This window comes from Mustela putorius, unplaced genomic scaffold (genome assembly GCF_011764305.1).
Source record: "Mustela putorius furo isolate JIRA1106 unplaced genomic scaffold, ASM1176430v1.1 tig00537248_pilon_pilon_pilon, whole genome shotgun sequence".
In the NCBI taxonomy this organism is placed as follows: Eukaryota; Metazoa; Chordata; class Mammalia; order Carnivora; family Mustelidae; genus Mustela; species Mustela putorius.
Window position 1 is genome coordinate 4,337,701 of NW_025422387.1, and position 16,946 is coordinate 4,354,646.

Below are 16,946 nucleotides of genomic sequence, written 5' to 3' on the forward strand. Positions count from 1 at the left end.
CCCAGGACCCTTCCCTGCCCGGGCGCTGACGCCGGCACCTGGTGGTCCTGCCGGGGGGCCACGCTGGGCTTCTGGGCCAGGGGTGGCTTCTTGGAGGCCCCGCTGCGGGGGGCAGCACTGGGTCGGCCGGGATCCCCGTCACTGGGCGTCCCCACGGCCCCAGCCAGCACGTAGTGCTGCTTCCGCAGCTCCCCCAGCCTCATGCGCTCGGCCTCCAGCGTCTTCTCCAGCTCCAGGACGCGGACCTGCAGCCCCGCAAGCCCGCTCAGGATGGCCTCACGGCCTGTGCCACCCGCCTGCCCAGAGCTCAGCCCCCAAACAGGAGCAGACACTCACCTGGGTCTCCATCTCCTGCTTCTTAAGCTTGATGAGAGACAGGCCAGAGAAGTCCATGGTGTCTGTGGTCAGAGCGGGGCGGGGGGCAGGGGTGAGTGTCTGTGCGCCTGCCCCCACCCCAGCTACTACCAGGGCCCACCCGCACCTCTCTCTTCGATCTGCTCCTGGCCGGACTTGCTGGAGGCCACCACGTTGGCGGCCATCTCGTTGACGGCGCGGGAGCACTCCTGGAGGCGGCTCAGGTGGGGGCTGTGCTTGTCTGCCTTCACCTGGGGGAGTGGGGGGCGGGTCATGCTCAGGCGCCCGCACGGGGACACGTTGGCCACAGCCCAGACCAAAGGCGAGAGGCCGCCACGCACTGAGCCTCACCTTGGAAGCTGCCACGAGCTGGGCCGTGCTGGCCGCGATCTCGTGGGAGCAGACGATGAGCTCTTCATACTTGCCCGTGTGGAGCACCACCCTGTCCGCCGACTCCCTGTGGACAGAGCCGGGCAGGCCTGGGTCTCCGACCCTGCAGCCACCGGGCCACCGCCACACTCCCTCCCCAGACCCTGAGCACCACACGCCCTGCTGCCCCCCACCTGGGGCGACATACACCAGCTGCGTGGCTCCCCAGCCCACGGCCTTGGAGGCGGAGATGAGGCCTTCCGTCCACCTAGAGTTCTTGGCATAAAACTCCTGCTGCGTGGCTGCCCCCTAGTGGCAACAGGAAGGCGGGGCAGAGGGGCCAGTCAGTGACATCACCAGTGGCCATGGATCTCCACCGCTGCTCTGCCTTCACCTCCACCACAAGAGGACGTCCGGGGGCCATGGGGGGGGTGGGTGTGGGGTTGTGAATCCGGGGCACACTGTGTGCCTTCTGGGGGGGGTGTTTCATCACTGCACAGGTCCAGGAGCTCCTGCCCAAAGGAGCCCAGAGACCCCCTGAAGCCAAGAGGGTTGTGGCCTGGGATGAAGAGGGCTCAGAGGTCATGGTCCTTTCAGGAATCTGGCCTGACAGGGAAGGGCCCCACCTGGCCCAGCCAGGGATGCACGGGCCGACCAGAGGGGGGCCTCACTCACCCGGCCGCTCTCCACAATTTCCTTCTGCAGGCTGGTGGATGTGGTCACCAAGAGCCGGATGGCCTGCCAAGCCCAGAACACAGCTCAGGGCTGGGCGGACTTTCCCAGGCGCACAGTCCAGCCTGGGGGCCCGGCCAGACACTCACCTTCATCAGGTCTGTGCAGGAATTGAGGATCCTGAGGGGAACAAATGTGGGGGAGAGAAGAATCTTCAGTGTGACGCCAGGGAGTCGGCCCTCCGGTGAACGACTCCCGGGCCCTGACACGGGAGCTCAGCTCGGGGGGCGGGGGGGGGGGGCAGGGAGGGCTCCCACGGCAGGGGGATGTGCCTGCTTGTTCCCAGGCCTTTCTAGAGAGCCGAGCAGGCTGGACAGCACACCCGGGAACCCGGGGGACTGTGGGGGCATGAGCAGGGCTCACCTTTCATTCACCTCCAGCTTCACCCCGGAGCTGGCGTGGCGGGCCTGGTTCATCATGTCCTACACCAGTGACGGAGCTGTGAGCGCGCCGGGAGGAGGGCGCGGGAGGCAGGGGGATGCCGCGCCGGACAAGCTGACCCCCTCATCCCCACCCCCGCCAAAAAGCCACTGAGCAGGAGAGGAGGCCGCAGGGAGACAGGGCAAGGGGTACAGGGGTGGGGGTGGAGGGCAGGGTGCGGGTCGAGGCAGGAAAGTGGGGTGACCTCCCCACCCTCCCAGCTGTGAGCTGCAGAGGCCACCTGCCCCTTGCAGAGCCTGCGTTCAGCCCAGCCCAGTCCCCAAGGCTCCTGCAGAACCCAGAGGAGCCCCTGCACCCCAGACGTTACCTCAATCCTCCGCACAGCATCTTCGATGGCCGTGGCCGTGGCCGCCATCTCCTTGTCCACCATGGCCCCAAGCTCCTCCTGACGCACATCCAGGCTCTTGGGCTTCAGCTCCTGGGGAAGAGAGCGCAGAGGAGTCGAGGGGGCAGGCCCCGCGGAGGAGTCCGGGAGAGGCTGGGGCAGCAGCGGGCTGGGAGGCGGGGACGCTGTCCATGCCCGGTGTCCTCCAGCTGCCGGCTCTGCATAGGACCACCCGTTCAGCCCAAACTAAAGGGAAGTGCAGGGAAATCGGGGACCCCAGCCCACGCCCAGGGCCACGGCTACAGCCCTCACCTGGCCCAGCTGCAGGATGCCCTGCAGGGGGCGTCGCACCAGGCTCGGCTGGGCCTGGTGCAGAGTCTGCTGCTCCTGCAGCTGCCCCAGGAGCTCCAGAGCGCGGGCCCCGCACTCCCTGCACGTGTCCACCAGGCCTGCAGAGAGAGGTCCGTCAGGGGCCCGCACTGGGGAGCCCTGGAAGCAGCCCCTGCGCTGGGTCTGACGCCAGGACCCCCGGGAAGGCCCCCATGTCCCGGGGGGACCACTTACGGTCTGCAGGGTCAGTAGGGGCCAGGTGGGAGGTGGCACTGCCGTTGACAATGGTGTCCGCAGCCAGGTAGGAGAACTGGGTCAGGGCTGCCACCAGCGCAGAGGCGTCTGGGGGAAGGAGAGACAAAACGCTAATGCCACAAAACCGCCATGGAGCGAAGCCTGGACTGGACCCTATGGTGGGCTGCTCGGGACTTCTGCCCCAAAGCCCAGCAGGCGCCAGGGCTCCCTGTTTATGCATGTGACGAGGCAGGCTCAGAGGGACCAAGGTCAAGCAGCTAGACAGCAGCCACAGCTGAGTGACCCCCAGGCCAGCAGAGCGGGCAGGACAGGCTCCCGGCGGGCGTGGTGGGGGCACAGCTCTGGGAAACTCCCCAGTGGCAGGGGGCGGCTGCGGCCAGCAGACTGGGCACCCTGGGCTAGCAGCCTCTGCCCACCTCTGTCCTCTACCACCACGCTTACCTGACCTGGAGACCAGGTACTGGGCATGGCCCTTCTCTAGGGCGCTCACGGCATCCAGGGCGGCCTGGGCCCTGCTCACCAGGTAGTCTGCAAGCAGAGGAGAAGCGGTGAGGGGCGGAGCCTGCCTGGGGCCCCCACTGCCCTGCTGCTCTGCCTCTCGCCTCTCAGGGTCGCAGAGCACCCTTCCAGGCAAGGGAGGCGGCCCCAAGGGCGGCCCCGCAGCCCCACCTGGTGAGCTGGTGCAGCGCAGGTGCAGAGGGTCGTCCAGCTGGGCCACAGCGTCCTGCAGGATCCGTTCGGCCTCCGCGGCAGTGCCCCGCAGCACCGCAAACTGCTCGTCCAGGAGCCTCCGCTGCAGTTCCTGCTCCTGACTTTCCTGGAGCCAGAGGGGGAGGCCGCTCAGAGCCCCTGCTCCAGGGTGGGCGGTGTGTGGCAGGCAGGGTACGGGCGGACGGCCTGGGGAGGGAGCCCTGCGGAGAGCCAACGCTCGGCCCCGCGCTGGGGCGGCTCCTGCAGGAGCTGGGCGGACAGCTCAGCAGTAGACGGACAGACACCCCAATTAAAAAAGAAGCAAAGGGTCTGAACAAACCGTTCTCCCAAGATACACAAAAGGCAACGAACACAGCAAAGATATTCACTGTTACTGAGCCTTAGGGACAGCACGAGGGCCACCAAAGCCAAGACCAGAGCACCGCGTGCTGCAACGGACACAGGGAAATGGAAAACCGGGAACAGTACAGCCGCTTTCGTGTCTGGTGGCATCACCAACAGCCAAAGAGCAGAAACAAGCCAGATACTCAATGGATGGACAGACAGGATGCGGTCTGTCCCCGGGGTGGATGTTACTGCACCACGACTCTCGGGGGAACCTGGCAAACAGCGCTCAGCGCAAGGGTCCCGTCCCACTGGGGGGGCCCATCTGTGCGCGAGGTCTGGGATGGGTCGTTCTGGAGACAGAGCAGGGCAGCGCGCACCCGGGTAGGGCTGGCGCAGGCGGGTGCGGACTAACTGCTTCCGGGCACGAGTTTCCTTGTGGAGCAGTCAGAGCCTTCTGCACCGGCGGACCCGCGCCCTGCCCTGCTGGAGGGGCGGGACAGGAGCCAGCGGAGGAGCCAGCGGAGGGGCCACAGCCCCGCCGTTCGGGGGCACCGTTACCTTGTCCGCCAGCTGTCCCCGCAGCTGAGCCGTCTCCTGCGCGCTGCGCTGCTGCTCCCGGCTCAGCGCCGCCTCCTTCTCGCGCGCCAGGCCCTGGGCCGCCTGCAGGTCCGCGTCCCGCTGCCGCACGGCGCTGCTCAGCGCCGCCTTCTCCGCGCTCAGCGCGTCCAGCCTCGAGCTCAGCTCCGACCCGCTCTGTGAGCACCGGCACGTGGGCGGGGCTCTGGGGCGCCCCTGCCCCGCATCCCCACAGACGGCTCTCCGCCGCGGAGAACTCCTGCGCGCCCCCGGGGCTGGGTCGGAGCTGCACCCCACGCCTGCCAAGGGCCCCGTTCACGGGAAGGAGGACCCTAACCCCGTCCTGCCGGCTCCCTCCAGGCCACCCCGCCAGCCGCCGTACCTGCTCCGTGCGGGTCAGCGCCTCCTGCGCGCGCACCAGCTCTCCGGCCTTGGCCTCCAGCTCCTCCTTCAGCTTCTCCAGCAGGTCACTCTGCTCCTCCAGCTGGGACAGGACAGCAGGTCACGGGGGGGCAGGGGGGCGCGTGGGGGCGGGGGCGGGGGCAGGGGGCGCCTGCGCACACTGGCGCACACCTTCATCTCTGACTCGCGTTTCACTTGCTCCATCTGGAAAGCCAGCTGCTCCTTCACCCGCGCCACCTCCTCCTGGCTCTGCTGCGTCACCGTCAGCTGCTTGGCCGTGTCTGCGTTCTGCAGGGGCAGGGGACAGACGCCTGCTCGGGCACCGCTGGGGGCCGTAGGCAGTCCTGACCGTGACCCGCCCCGCCCACGCCCCCACCGACCTTCCTGAGCAGCTCGGCGTGCGTGCCGATGAGCTCGCTGTGCTTCTCCTTGAGCTTGTGGTAGCGCGCCTCGATGGCGCTGGCCTTCTCTGGAGGGGACACGAGAGGCTGTGGTCCTCGGAACGCACCCCCCCACCCGACGGCCGCCCCCCAGCCCCGCGCCGCTCACGCACTCTCGGCCTCCTCGCGCAGGCCCTGGTTGCGCTCGCCTTCCCGCTGGGCGGCCCGCAGCTGGGCCAGCTCGTGGCGGAGCTGCTCGTTGTCCACCAGCGCCTTCTGCTTCTGCTTCCGCTGCTCCTCCAGCTCGGCCTCCAGCGCGTTCACCTGGCCCTTCAGCTGCGAGACGTAGCGCTGGGCCTGCACAGCAGAGGGCCGGCCTCGTGGGGGCGCTGCCGGCGGGGGCAGGGACAGGGGGGCACACCGCCAGCCACGCCCTCACCTCCAGTTTGATCTTCTCCAGCTCCCCTCGGAGCATCTCCACCTCCCTCTTCAGGCTCTCGATCTGCACATCCCTGGGGACAGATGGCCTTCAAGCTCAGCCCTGACCCCGCCGGGCCCCCACCACAGGCGGCGCCCGGGCCCTCACCGATCGTCCTTCAAGGAGCCATTGGGGGGTCCAAATGTCTGGTCGAAGAGGTCAGCCACCACCTGCCACACAAACACGGTGACGCACTGCCAGCCCCTGAGGCCCGCCAGGCCAGGGGAGGGCAGGGGCAGAGGGCGTTAGACAGTTAGAGGGGGCCTCACCGCAGGCTCCCCAGCCGAGGGCCCTGTGCTGATCTCGATGAGATTCTCCGGCTCCTCGTCCTCGGGGGCCTCCTCGGGGATCACCACCACCGGCTTGATGTGCTCAGCCAGGGCCGAAGCCCGCAGGAAGTTGGGCGGTCCCTGGTGGAGGGGGGGTGGCCATGTGCGGGAGCTGCTCGCGGCACCCCCCCTGCAGGAAGCCCCCTCGGTTGTCCCCGGAGCCCACAGGGCCCCACCAGGTACCCGGGGTCCTCTGAGCACCCAGCGAGGGAACAAGGCTGCAGCCTGGGGGAGCTGCGGGTACCTCGGGCAGCCGCGGGATCTGGATGAGCCGCTTGAAGTAGAGCATGTCTGAGGCTCTGCGGAAGAAGTTTCGGAGGCTGCGAGGGCAGGGGAGGGGAGGTCACGGTGGAGCCAGGTCTGGCCAGGCAGCCCCGGCTCCTCAGGCCCCAGAGCCTCCCCCTGCCCGGGCTGTACCTGTGAAACTGCTCGTGGAACCGGTCCCTGTGGCCTTGCAGGGTGTCAGCCGGGAGACCTGAGGGCAGTGATGTTTGATGGGACCTCCCCTCGGCCCCCTGCTCCTGTGCCCACCCTGTTCCGCCACCTTCTAGAACCCGGCAGAGAGGAGCGTGAACTCTGACAGAGGGAAGGGGCGCGTGACCGTCGGCATCCTGACCGGGCTGGCCGGCGGGCGCGCCACGGGGATCGCTTGGGGACTCGAGTCTGGGTGGAGAGCACGCCGAGAGCTCACAGCCCCAGGGCCGGGGGTTCCGAGTGGGATGTGGGGACCGAGACCGCCTCGGAGGGTCCACCAGGGCCAAGCCCCTATGAACATGAAGCGGGAGACACGGGCCCCCTTGGACCTGCCACACCAGCCCGCAGAGGATGTGCGGCACCACTCGTGGCCGCCCCTGCGGAGACACGCGCCCCTCTCTGCGCTAAATCCTTGTGCTGGAAAACAGCGATTTTCTGTCACAGCTGTGCTGTTCTGTTCACAGAGAATGAATGCATTATTGCTACACTTAATTAGCAAATATGTCTAACGTGTCTTGATTTTCGTCTCTGCTGCAATATACGTCCCCTGCCTAAGCCGCCCAAGCGAGCCCTGTGTGCCCCTGGCTGAACCTGGGGGGCGGGGGAGGCTCCCGGTTGGCTGCTGGGGGGGACTCACAGGCGTGCAGCTTGAACATGAGCTTCACGGTGTAGTGGTAGAGGTGGCTGCAGTCCTGGATGACCTGGATGAGGGGCGCCAGGCGGCACTGGCCCGAGGACATCTGGGACACAGCAATGGCCGTGTTGAGCTGCCGGAACACTGCCAACAGAGGTGGAGGGAGGAGCGTGCGCGTGAGGAGCCGTGCACACTCGGGGACCGCCACGGTGGGGACGGCGGCAGAGTGCGGGCCGCACGCCATCCTCCCCGGGCATCGTCAGAACCACCCGGGGGGCGGCAGCCCGGGTCCCTGCCGCGCCAGTCCCGGCTGGGCAGGACGACTCTGCCCGGGGTCCCTGGACACCAAAATGCTCTCCACTGCTAGTAGGGGAGCCCCTGGTGCTGTGGCCGCCCCAGAGGGAGCCCCAGAGCCCCCACTGCCTAGGGCAACAGCAGCTTTGGGCTAACAACACAGCGTGGCTGGCGTGTCCTCGACAGCGTTGACATAGCATATCCAAGCCAAGGGGCTTGGGTGACAGGGGGACTCAGGTGATCATGTGCCCATGGGCCAGGCGGCTGAAGGCTGTTCCGCCAAGTGCCTCCTCTTAACGGTTGTCGAGAGAGAGGTCAGTTCCACAAACCCCAAGTGACCCCGAAACCTCACTTGCACCCGGGGTCGGTCTCCCCTGCCCCGGACAATCAAGCCTTTCATCGCATCAGCCAAGTGGGAGGAAAGGGACAAACGCGAAGCTGCCCCCACCGCGCCCGGCCTCTTCGCCAGAGCCCGGAGAGAAACAACAATGGAGAGACCACGCGCCAGGGAGGCCCACGCACGACACGGACGCCAGGACTCTGTTCCAGAACGCTGGGCCCCAAGCTCTGGGGTCCTCTGCCCACCCGGCCTAGAGTGGGCCCATTTGCAAACCTCCAGTGACCCAGGAACGCCGGGAGGGAAGTCAGGAGGACGGAGCCGGCGACGGACAGCCGTCCTTCCTAGACCACGCGCCACGCCACATACGTGTTCCCGCAAACACCCAGACACACACGAAATACTATTTCGGGTTCGTATAAGGACAAAGCCATCCATTTCTCCACTGAGGAGCATTCGGGATGGTTCCGTTAAAACGGCATGGTGGGGAACGCCCTGGCACCCTTTCCTGCGGGACGCGCGGCCGGTGGACTACTAGGGGTCCCCCTTTCCTTGGTGCTTCCTCAAGACGTCAGTGTCCCCAGGGATGGGGCACCTGCCTGGGGGTTTTCTCTACCTTCCCTCGTGGGGACAGCTGTGAGAGGCACGGCCCATCTCTGCCGCTCACGGCTGGCAGCCGGGCTCCCCGGCAGGACCTGGGCTCCCCTGGGTGCAGCTCTGAGCCCAGACCCAAATCTAAGTCCCGATTTTCCCTTAAAAAGGCATTTGCTCCTCCTTCTCCTACAAAGAGCCCTGAGTCACCCAACAGACCATCCTGACGCTGCCGCCCAGAACAACTGCGTTGGCAGCCCTGAGACGGGGAGCCCTTGAAGGTTTCCTGTCCGGCGGCGGCCGGGTCCCTGGGCTGGGAAGTCTGACATGACTCACAGCCCTTTTATAGCAGGAAACAAGCAAGATGACCCAAAGCAGCTCTCTCCTGGGCGGGTTCTGCAGATGCCCGAGGCCAGGCGAAGCAGGGAGCCGAGCTCAGGAACTGTGACGTGACCCAGACACACCCCCGGGGCCTCGCACCCTGCAGGGGCACTGACTGCCTCTCCCCGTGTCCTGGGGGCTCCTGGGGGCCCCGTTACACACTCCTGCCAGGGGCGCGGGCAGCCAAGGGCACAGCTAGTTGGCGGGGCTCAGTTCTCATCCGGCTGTGGGCCCTGAGCGAGCACACTGGACCTGGGCGGGCTGGGCGTGCCCCCCGCCCGGCGTACCGGATTCAGAAAGCCGCAGCTCGCAGTCCATGTAGTCGAACATCTCCACGGTGAGCTGGAAGCTACAAACGGGAAAGTGAGGGCCTGAACGGAGGGGCTGGGGACTCGCCCCATGAACCCCCCCCCCAGGTGGGAGGAGGGAGCACAGTTCACCCACGCACCTCTACAGAGGACAGCCATCCCTCAGCCCAGGATGCCCGATTCCAAGGAAACCCCAGGCCTCTGGTTCAGCCTCAGAGCTCCAAGGCTCGGGACCCCTGCCCCAGCTGCCCACTGCGGAGCACCCACCCGTGGGACTCACATGTTGTTGACGTCAGTCCCAGCTGTCTTCTCCAGCACCTCGTCTGTCACCTCCAGGCCTGCGGGAAACTGGGGGTGCTACAAAGAGGACACCCCCCACTCAGGTGAGGCCCAGGCTGAGCCCAGCTCAGAGCTGGTTCTGGCCTCCCAGGACAGGAGGCCGGAGAGGTCCCCATCTGCCCTGGGAACTGGCTGAGGGGGGCCGTGGGTGACTGGGGAGACCAGGAAGGGAAGCAGGGGCCGTCCAGCCAGGGCAGGAGACTGTCCAGAGCCCAGGGCAAGGCTGACACCACAACCAGCATGGGCGGGAAATGCCCCAAGGTGTGCAGACTCTCACGGCACCCTGGGCACCCCATGTTTCTCCTCAGGTCAGGATCGGGACATAGGGGATCCTGCTTGCAGGGACATCTCAGAGATCAAAGCCCCAGGGTGCCCCCCTCCAGCCCCACAACCCCCAAGGAAACTACCTTCAGGTGGAAGGAAATTTTGGTCAGCAGGAGTTTGGTGTAAACATTCACCAGCTGCCCGTAGCGATCGTGCAAATGTCCCTGCGGAGGGAGGAAGCCAGGGTGAGGCCCTGTTGCCCCCAGAACCTGCCCCCCAAATCCGACAGGACCTGGACACGCTTTGGGGCAAGCGAGACTGCGGAGGCGGGCAGGGAAAGGGAGCCGGCTTGGTGGGCTTCCTCCACCCGCCGCGCAGACGGACATGCCCGCGCGGGTATGGCCCGCCCCGCCGAGGGACCTCCACCGACCCTCCTCTTTGTCTCCGCTCTTTGTTTAATTTTTTTAGAAATCTTACTCCTAGTCCTTCTTGCCAAAGAAACTCTCGTTGAGAAGAGGGCTCTCTGTCCAGGGCAGCAGGCCAGCACCGAGCTGGGACACTTCATTAAAATGCCGGTGGCGGTCAGGGAGGCCCACTCTGCGGGGCCGTGCACATATCCTGCCGGCTGCCGCCCCGTCCCCTCCCACACCGTGTCCCCTGTGTTCACACCGGCCGGGCCCGTGTCTGCAAACAGCACCACAGACACTGTTTTCTTTACCTCAAGGGACATCATGGAACACGGCCATTCACGCCCTGTCCCGCTCGGGCCTTCCTCCGGCCCCACCCCCGGCCCAGCCCACAGGGCCCCAGCAGTCCTCCCAGAGGACAAAGAAGGCCAGAGGCCCGACGCCTAACCCCCCCCCCCCGATTTCCTCAGGCTCTGGGAGTGGATCTTAGGGTGCGAGCTCCTGGGCTCTCAGTTACTGTGGGTAGGACTCTCCTGGTGGTTTTGCTGAACCACCTGAGACTCTAACACAGCCAGTCTTGGCAGGGGACAAGGAGTCTGCACCCCCCGCACTGGCCATAACCGCCAGTCAGACACCCAGACTCCGGCGTCGCCACATTTCCCAGCTCCGGGGCGGGCCGCAGGGCTGGTGAGTGCATGCGGCAGGAGGGCCTGGCAGGTAGGCACGGCTCCCCCTATGACACTTCCCTCCCACACGGTCACCCCAGGTGGCACCGTAACTGCCGCTCAAGGGACAGGAGGGAAGGACGCCCATCTGTGGGGAGCATCCATTCGCTCGGCCCCATGTGCGGGGAACAGAACCCCAAGCAGGACGGAGGCCGGACTCTCTGGATGGTGCCCCCGGGAAGGTGCTCAGGCCATCCCGCGCTCCCCCACCTACCCACAGGTCGCCGATCTCCCGAATGTTGCTCCTGTGGCGCTGGCAGTCCTGCAGCACCTGTGGCACGAGGAAGGAGGCGGCCAGTCCAGCACGGGTGGGGTCCCCACAGAGGCACCCCCCCTCCCATGCTAGCTGGCCCTCCAAGAGCGGGGAAGGACGGGCCTTCAAAGGGACACGACTCTGCCTCCCTGGAGCGCGGGCCTGTTCAGGCAGCAGCAGGTGGAGGGCCCAGGAGACCTGAGCCCCGCCCCCCACCGCCCCAGGACCAGCGGGCAGTGGCTACTCACGTTCGGGTGTCCGTCTCGGAGCACCTTGTGGAGGACATGGCAGAACTTCCAGCTGAGGATGGCGCTACTGGGGAGCGGCAGACCAATGGCGTAGGACCAGAAGGTGAAGGCCCCCTTCTCATGGTGAGTGCCCAGAATGATGCCTGCCAGGGTTAAGGTCAAGTGCAGGAGGTAGAGACTCAAGTGTGCGGAAGGCTGGCGGGGGCACCGGCGAGCTCGGTGACGCAGGGGGCAGGCTAGCCCCTCACCCACAGCCCCTCAGCAACTTCTCCCCACATCTGTCTCTTTGCGTGTCTGCCAGAGTTCACTGAAAGCTATGGTTTTCTACCAAGGTCTAGAAAATGAGCAAGGTCAAGCCTCAGGAATTTAACCAGGCCCAACAGCCCACGATAAATGGTGTTTCCCAGATGGGATTCAGAATGTGCAGGAAGCAGAGCAAGTGTGGTCCAGGCCTCTGTCTCCACGAGGGCACACCTGACAGAGCTCTGGGGGCCGGCCACCTGCAGCGTCCCCTGCCCCCAACTCACTTCCCACCAAGTCCAGAGACCATGCAGGGTGGACCCACGTCCGCCTCACACTGTCCACCCCCAGCCCCGGCCAGAGGGACAACGGCCGCTGGAGGCAGGGAAGGATACGCCGGGCATGCTTCTCCTTCACGGGGGCCTCCTGGGTGTTGATGGCTTTGCTGATGCTGATGGCCTGGGAGGGGACAGAGGAGGCAGAGGTCAGAGACCCACCAGGACGACTTCCCCAGAAGGCACACAGGACAGATTCTTCGGCCAGTGGAAGGCAGAGCAAATGGCCATTCTCTCAACCTAAGGTAACCAGAGCTCAGAAGACTTATTTTTGAGAATTTATGTATTTACTGAGAAAGAATGAGTATGAGCAGGAGGAGGGGCAGAGGGAGAGGGAGAAGCAGGCTCCCCGCCGAGCAGGGAGCACAGACTCGATCCCAGGACCCCGGGATCATGACCTGAGCTGAAGGTGGACATTTAACCGACTGAGCCACCCAGGCTCCCCGGAAGACTTTCTTTCACTTGTTATGTGCAGCTCAAAGGGAGCCAAGAGGTGGTGCCAAAAAGCCATTAGGAGCCTCCCGGGGGGCTGGGAAGCCAGGACAGAAGCCAGCCGGTAGCCGCAAGAGGCTAACTCTGGAAGGGCACCTGCGTGTGTTTAGCTCATCCCAGAAGGTCGGGTCTCCCACCCCTCGGGGCCCCAGGGCAGCACCCAGTCACCCCAACATGGCAGCCTCCACCCGGTCCCTCCCAGCCCTTAGGACACTCTATGAAGACAGGTGTCAGACTCCCACTCCCCACATTACCGGGGGTCAAGGCCACATAACCACCCCATGGAGAACCACGCCAAACCCAAGTCCTGCGGCCCGTCTGCCACACAGGCCACCTCCCTCCTGGATGAGGACTCAGCATGCGCCGCCGACGACAGAGGCCCGACTGGGGGAAGCGGGGGGATCCACCTACCATACTTACAGGCCCCACTTGGGCCCTGAGCAAGCAGCCAACTCATTCCCAGCAGAGGTCCTCACCCAGCTCCACCTGCCCGTCTCCTCCCCCTCAGCTAAATGGCTTCTTGGACGGGGCTGCTCCCTCACCAAAGGTCCCCGGTGCCCACTGCCCTCTCCGGCCCGACTCACCCAGGAACCAGAGCCGAGCCTGGGCTGGCTGTAGGCAAGCAGATAAGCCTCTGGGCACCTGCCCGGCTTGGGGCAGGGACACGGGCCTGTGTGGATGGAGGGGAGCTGCCCAGGCCACTGGTGGAAGGTAGAGAAGGTTCTTGGCAAAGGCAGACGCAACTCCAGCCCAGCCGGCACTCCCATCTCCCCCACGGGTCCTATCACTGGGGCCCACCCCAGCCTGCCCCCCGGCCATGCTAGGACCTGCCACAGGCTGAGCAAGGGTCAGGGGTGCCGTGTGCACCCACCCTGCAGCCCAGGACCCCAGCCTACAGGTCAGGGCCTGGTCAACAGCACATATGTGTATGGTGGCCCGACTGGGGCAGGAGTGGGGAGGGGGCAGGGCAGAGGGAGCCCCAAGGAGCAGCCCTGATGCTCTCTTCTTAGCCTGGAAGCCATCATGCAATCCACCCCCAGCACCTACACAGTCTAACTGCCCAGCCTGGCGAGGAGGCAATGTCACTCTCAAACAGATCTACTATGAGCGGACTTTGGGGCCACTTGGCAAGGCTGGGAGACTTCCTGCGTCAGTAAGAAAGCAGTCCTCTCTGAGCAGACGTGCGGCTTTGGAACCCGCACCGCGCCCGCCCCCCCCCACCCGCCCCCACTCCAGCCCACAGTAGCCCCGTCGCAGGGATACAGGGCTGCAGCAGACCCCACAGCGGACCCCCTGGGGGCCACTCTTGCCATCCCATCCCACGGTCCACAGAGAACCCCAGACAGGCTCTGCCTTCTTTATTCCCAAAGGCTCGGCAAGCCAGACCCGGGAGGCTCCCTTGGCAATGTTTGCCAACCCCTCTGCCAGCGCAGCCTCCCTGAGCAGCCTCGGGAGAGGGGCGGAGCTCAGACCTCACTTGTCCCCGCCCCCTGTAATAACCACGCCCCGCGCCGGCAGAGCTCATCCCCAACAGCAGTGATGACAGTGACGATCCCCAACTGTCATTTCCTGGGTGATTACCCCGTGCCAGGCACAGGCAATACGCCTCCAGCAGCAGCCCTAGGAAGTAACCACAAGCCCACTCTCCTGAGGAGAAAACCGAGGTACAGCAAGGTTAGGTGTCTTGTCCCAGCAGCTCCTAAGGGCTAAGCCAGGTCTGGCGGACTGCTGTCGTTAGCGAGTCTGCCGGCAGCGCCCCAGGCAACTCCCTCCCCTGCAGGCACAGCGCTGGGAGGGGCAGGCAGAGGGGGCCAGGCCTCCCCCAGCAGCAAGCAGCTGCCGGCTGCCAGGAGCGGACTGTCTCTGGGGGGATGTAACTCCATCCCCCAGCTGCCCTGACACCTGAGCTGGCTCTTCTGATGACTGCCACCTGGTCCAGCCTGATCCGGAAGATTCCGGGCGAGAGAAGAGCCCAAGCTACCCGTGCAGAACAGGATGGGGAGGCCCATGCGATGTCTTCTGCCTGAGTCCTGCAGTGGACCCCAGCAAGGGGCTTTGGTATTTACTGCTCTGCCTCCTGGAGGCCCCCCTTTCTCCTGGGGGGGGCCGTCGCTGGAGAGCAGACGCACAGACACACCCTGAAGGAATGGGCTGGCTAGGGCCCAGCAAGGGAGGGGAGTGGCGGGGAAGATGCCTTTTCCTCTGAGCAGGCAGGAGGCCATAAGCAGCCCTGGCGGCAGGAGCCAAGAGCGTGTGGCCGAGCTGAAGGTGGGCTGCCTGGGTGAGGCCACCCGCCTCCAGCCTTCCCTGTAGGTCACTAAACACAGCCTCCACTTCATCGCTGATCCGAACGCAGAGAAGCACCGGCCCCTCCCGGCCCCCCTCCCGGTCTCTACTCCTCGGCCCCTCCCTGCTACCTCCCTAGAGCAGTCTCCCCTGATTAAAGCTTCTCCGTGGACTTGGCAACTTGGCAGTCCCTGTTCGGTCGTCCACCCTACCCCGAAGGTCAACGATGTGGGGGAAGGGCCCTGGCGACTCCGGTCGCTGCTGTGCCCCGAAGCCCCTAAATGGTGCCTGGCACGTGGAGGGCGGGCTCCGGGGCCCCAGTGAGATGTGGGGACTTGGGTCCATGGCAGGGTCTGAGCATCAGCTCCTCCCTCCCCGTGCTGGCTGCAGGAACAGGGTCCCCCCTGGGGCGGGAACACGGCCCCCTTGTGTGCAGGGCTGCAGATGTGTGGGTCGGGAAGCCTCACAAGGAGGCACAGTGTTCACACACAGGGCGTCTGTGCACACTCCACAGGGCCCTGCTCTTCCTACCAGGCTCGGCAGCCAAGCCTCGTCCCAGGAGGGGATGTCAGGCCCCGGGGACGCCCTAGCTTGTCCTGAGTGGGCTGCAGGAGTGGGGAGAGAGTCAACGTCCTTCTCCTTGGTGCTGGGATGAACCTATGCTGGCCGGCTAGGACACAGCTCGGCACGGAGAGTGGACAGTCTCGAGGCAGCTCTGATGATCAGCAACACGGACTGGGTCCACACTGCATGGTGTCCTTACAACAGGCCGACAGGTGGCTGGGGGGGGCAGGGGTGTTACTGAAGGATAAGGGGGAGTCAGAGGGGAGCCCAGTACCGCCATCAGGGTGCTTTCCAGCCTGCTGGACTGAAAAAAGGCTTCTTTCTGCCCTGGGACAGCCCCCCAGGCCAGAACTACCCCAGCAGCTCTGACAACAGCCCATTAATCCCTCCCCGCTGGCGGGCTCAGTGGCCAGGGAGAGAGGCAGCTCTGAGTGGAATGGGCTGATGACGGGCCTCGGTGTCTGGGCAGAAAACCCAGAGCTGGAGAGAAGGGTCCTGGGTGGATGGAAGGACAGGGGCGACCAGTCTGCGGCTCCTGGGGAAGAGGGGAGGCAGTCCCACTGGACCTTCCCATGGTCAGGATGGGGGGCGCGGGGGGGACAGCTCCCCCCGCTGCAGGAGAACAGGACAAGAACAACGATGGGGAGTGCCAGGGCAGCTGTGAGACCCCAGAAATGCCCAGGGGGACTTCGGTGTGAGCCTGAGGGTCTGCAGAGACAGGTCTCTTACACGGCGAGCGTGAGACAGTAAACCCTATCACGGCATTCAGGCCACTGCCGCCCCTTCTGCACTGGAAAAAGCCAACAAGGCCACACCCCAGGCCCTGGGCAGCCACCTCCCGGCCTCCAAGAGCCTGCACTTTGTTCCACCCGGTGTCCGGATGGGGAGCGGCCTGACTCTGAAGGACAGAGGTGGGAAAGGCCCTGGGGTTGGCCAGAGGCCAAGGGATGGAAGGCTCCAGCAGGGGCTGCAGGCACCATCTGAATTGGAGGCATCGGAATTGGAAGCTTCGAGCCACAACTGCGGCAAACGGGGCTCCATAACCTGATCATAAAAGGATTTCTATCAAGTTCAGCCTCGGTCAAGCAGCACGTCAAACACTCCATCACTATTAGCTCATTTAATCCCCGAAGTCTCCCTAGGGGGAGGCAGATGAGGAAATGGAGGCTTCGGGAAGGGACTCACTCGCCCAAGGTCATGATGATGAAACGCTGACCAAGGCCTTGCTCCCTCAGACACCCGTCTAAGTGCTTTGCATATTGACTCGACCCTCCCCCAAGCACAAGGACAGGGAGGCGGCCCTGCTCGGGACGCCATCCTCTCTGCCACCCCGGGAGCCAGGAGGAGGGAGGCTGGGCCTCCTCCTTTGCCTGCCACGGGAACCCACCAGCCCCACGGCCACCCCCGCTCCGGGAGGACCTGGCCCGACTCCAGGTCAGGAAGCACACTGTGTATCAGGGATTCGTTCCGACCTCAGGTAAAGAACAGCATCAGGGCAGCGCAGCAAAGCTCATGGGCCTCAGCATGGCTGCCCATTCCCCCGAACAAGGGCATCCAACTCTGGACTCTGACCTTCATCTCCACTTACCCTGGCTCTCTCCCAGGGCAGCTTCTGTCCTGCAGCCAGGAAAAGTGAAGCATGAGACCATCCAAGGACCAGGCTGGCTAGACCCACCAATGGTACCAGTCCCCGGAGGAGCAACTGGCAGGGACACACTCCCAGAGGCATCCCAGCAGGTGCCGATGTGGGCAAGAGGAGGCCCAT

General features: G+C 65.2%; 1 protein-coding gene across 2 annotated transcripts in view; it reads right to left on the minus strand.

The window, feature by feature from the left end:
* The window catches only part of HIP1R (huntingtin interacting protein 1 related), a 28,940-nt gene that overhangs the window by 3,802 nt on the left and 8,192 nt on the right, over positions 1-16,946 (minus strand). The window contains exons 2-31 of one of the 2 annotated variants that reach the window (XM_045073515.1): positions 11,900-11,963; positions 11,265-11,407; positions 10,978-11,034; positions 9,775-9,855; positions 9,309-9,385; positions 9,008-9,069; positions 7,121-7,261; positions 6,427-6,484; positions 6,254-6,329; positions 5,950-6,090; positions 5,789-5,850; positions 5,642-5,714; positions 5,376-5,559; positions 5,203-5,291; positions 4,994-5,110; positions 4,803-4,904; positions 4,403-4,597; positions 3,476-3,623; positions 3,248-3,334; positions 2,786-2,893; positions 2,534-2,670; positions 2,204-2,314; positions 1,819-1,877; positions 1,545-1,575; positions 1,399-1,461; positions 932-1,032; positions 706-811; positions 482-605; positions 337-398; positions 39-245 (exon numbers count right to left, since the gene is read on the minus strand). In XM_045073515.1, the coding sequence (XP_044929450.1) occupies positions 39-245; positions 337-398; positions 482-605; positions 706-811; positions 932-1,032; positions 1,399-1,461; positions 1,545-1,575; positions 1,819-1,877; positions 2,204-2,314; positions 2,534-2,670; positions 2,786-2,893; positions 3,248-3,334; positions 3,476-3,623; positions 4,403-4,597; positions 4,803-4,904; positions 4,994-5,110; positions 5,203-5,291; positions 5,376-5,559; positions 5,642-5,714; positions 5,789-5,850; positions 5,950-6,090; positions 6,254-6,329; positions 6,427-6,484; positions 7,121-7,261; positions 9,008-9,069; positions 9,309-9,385; positions 9,775-9,855; positions 10,978-11,034; positions 11,265-11,407; positions 11,900-11,963 (3,066 nt within the window). Of the gene's footprint in view, positions 1-38; positions 246-336; positions 399-481; positions 606-705; positions 812-917; positions 1,033-1,398; positions 1,462-1,544; positions 1,576-1,818; positions 1,878-2,203; positions 2,315-2,533; positions 2,671-2,785; positions 2,894-3,247; positions 3,335-3,475; positions 3,624-4,402; positions 4,598-4,802; positions 4,905-4,993; positions 5,111-5,202; positions 5,292-5,375; positions 5,560-5,641; positions 5,715-5,788; positions 5,851-5,949; positions 6,091-6,253; positions 6,330-6,426; positions 6,485-7,120; positions 7,262-9,007; positions 9,070-9,308; positions 9,386-9,774; positions 9,856-10,977; positions 11,035-11,264; positions 11,408-11,899; positions 11,964-16,946 lie in introns of those variants that run through there. The other variant, XR_006604756.1, reaches the window with a different exon arrangement.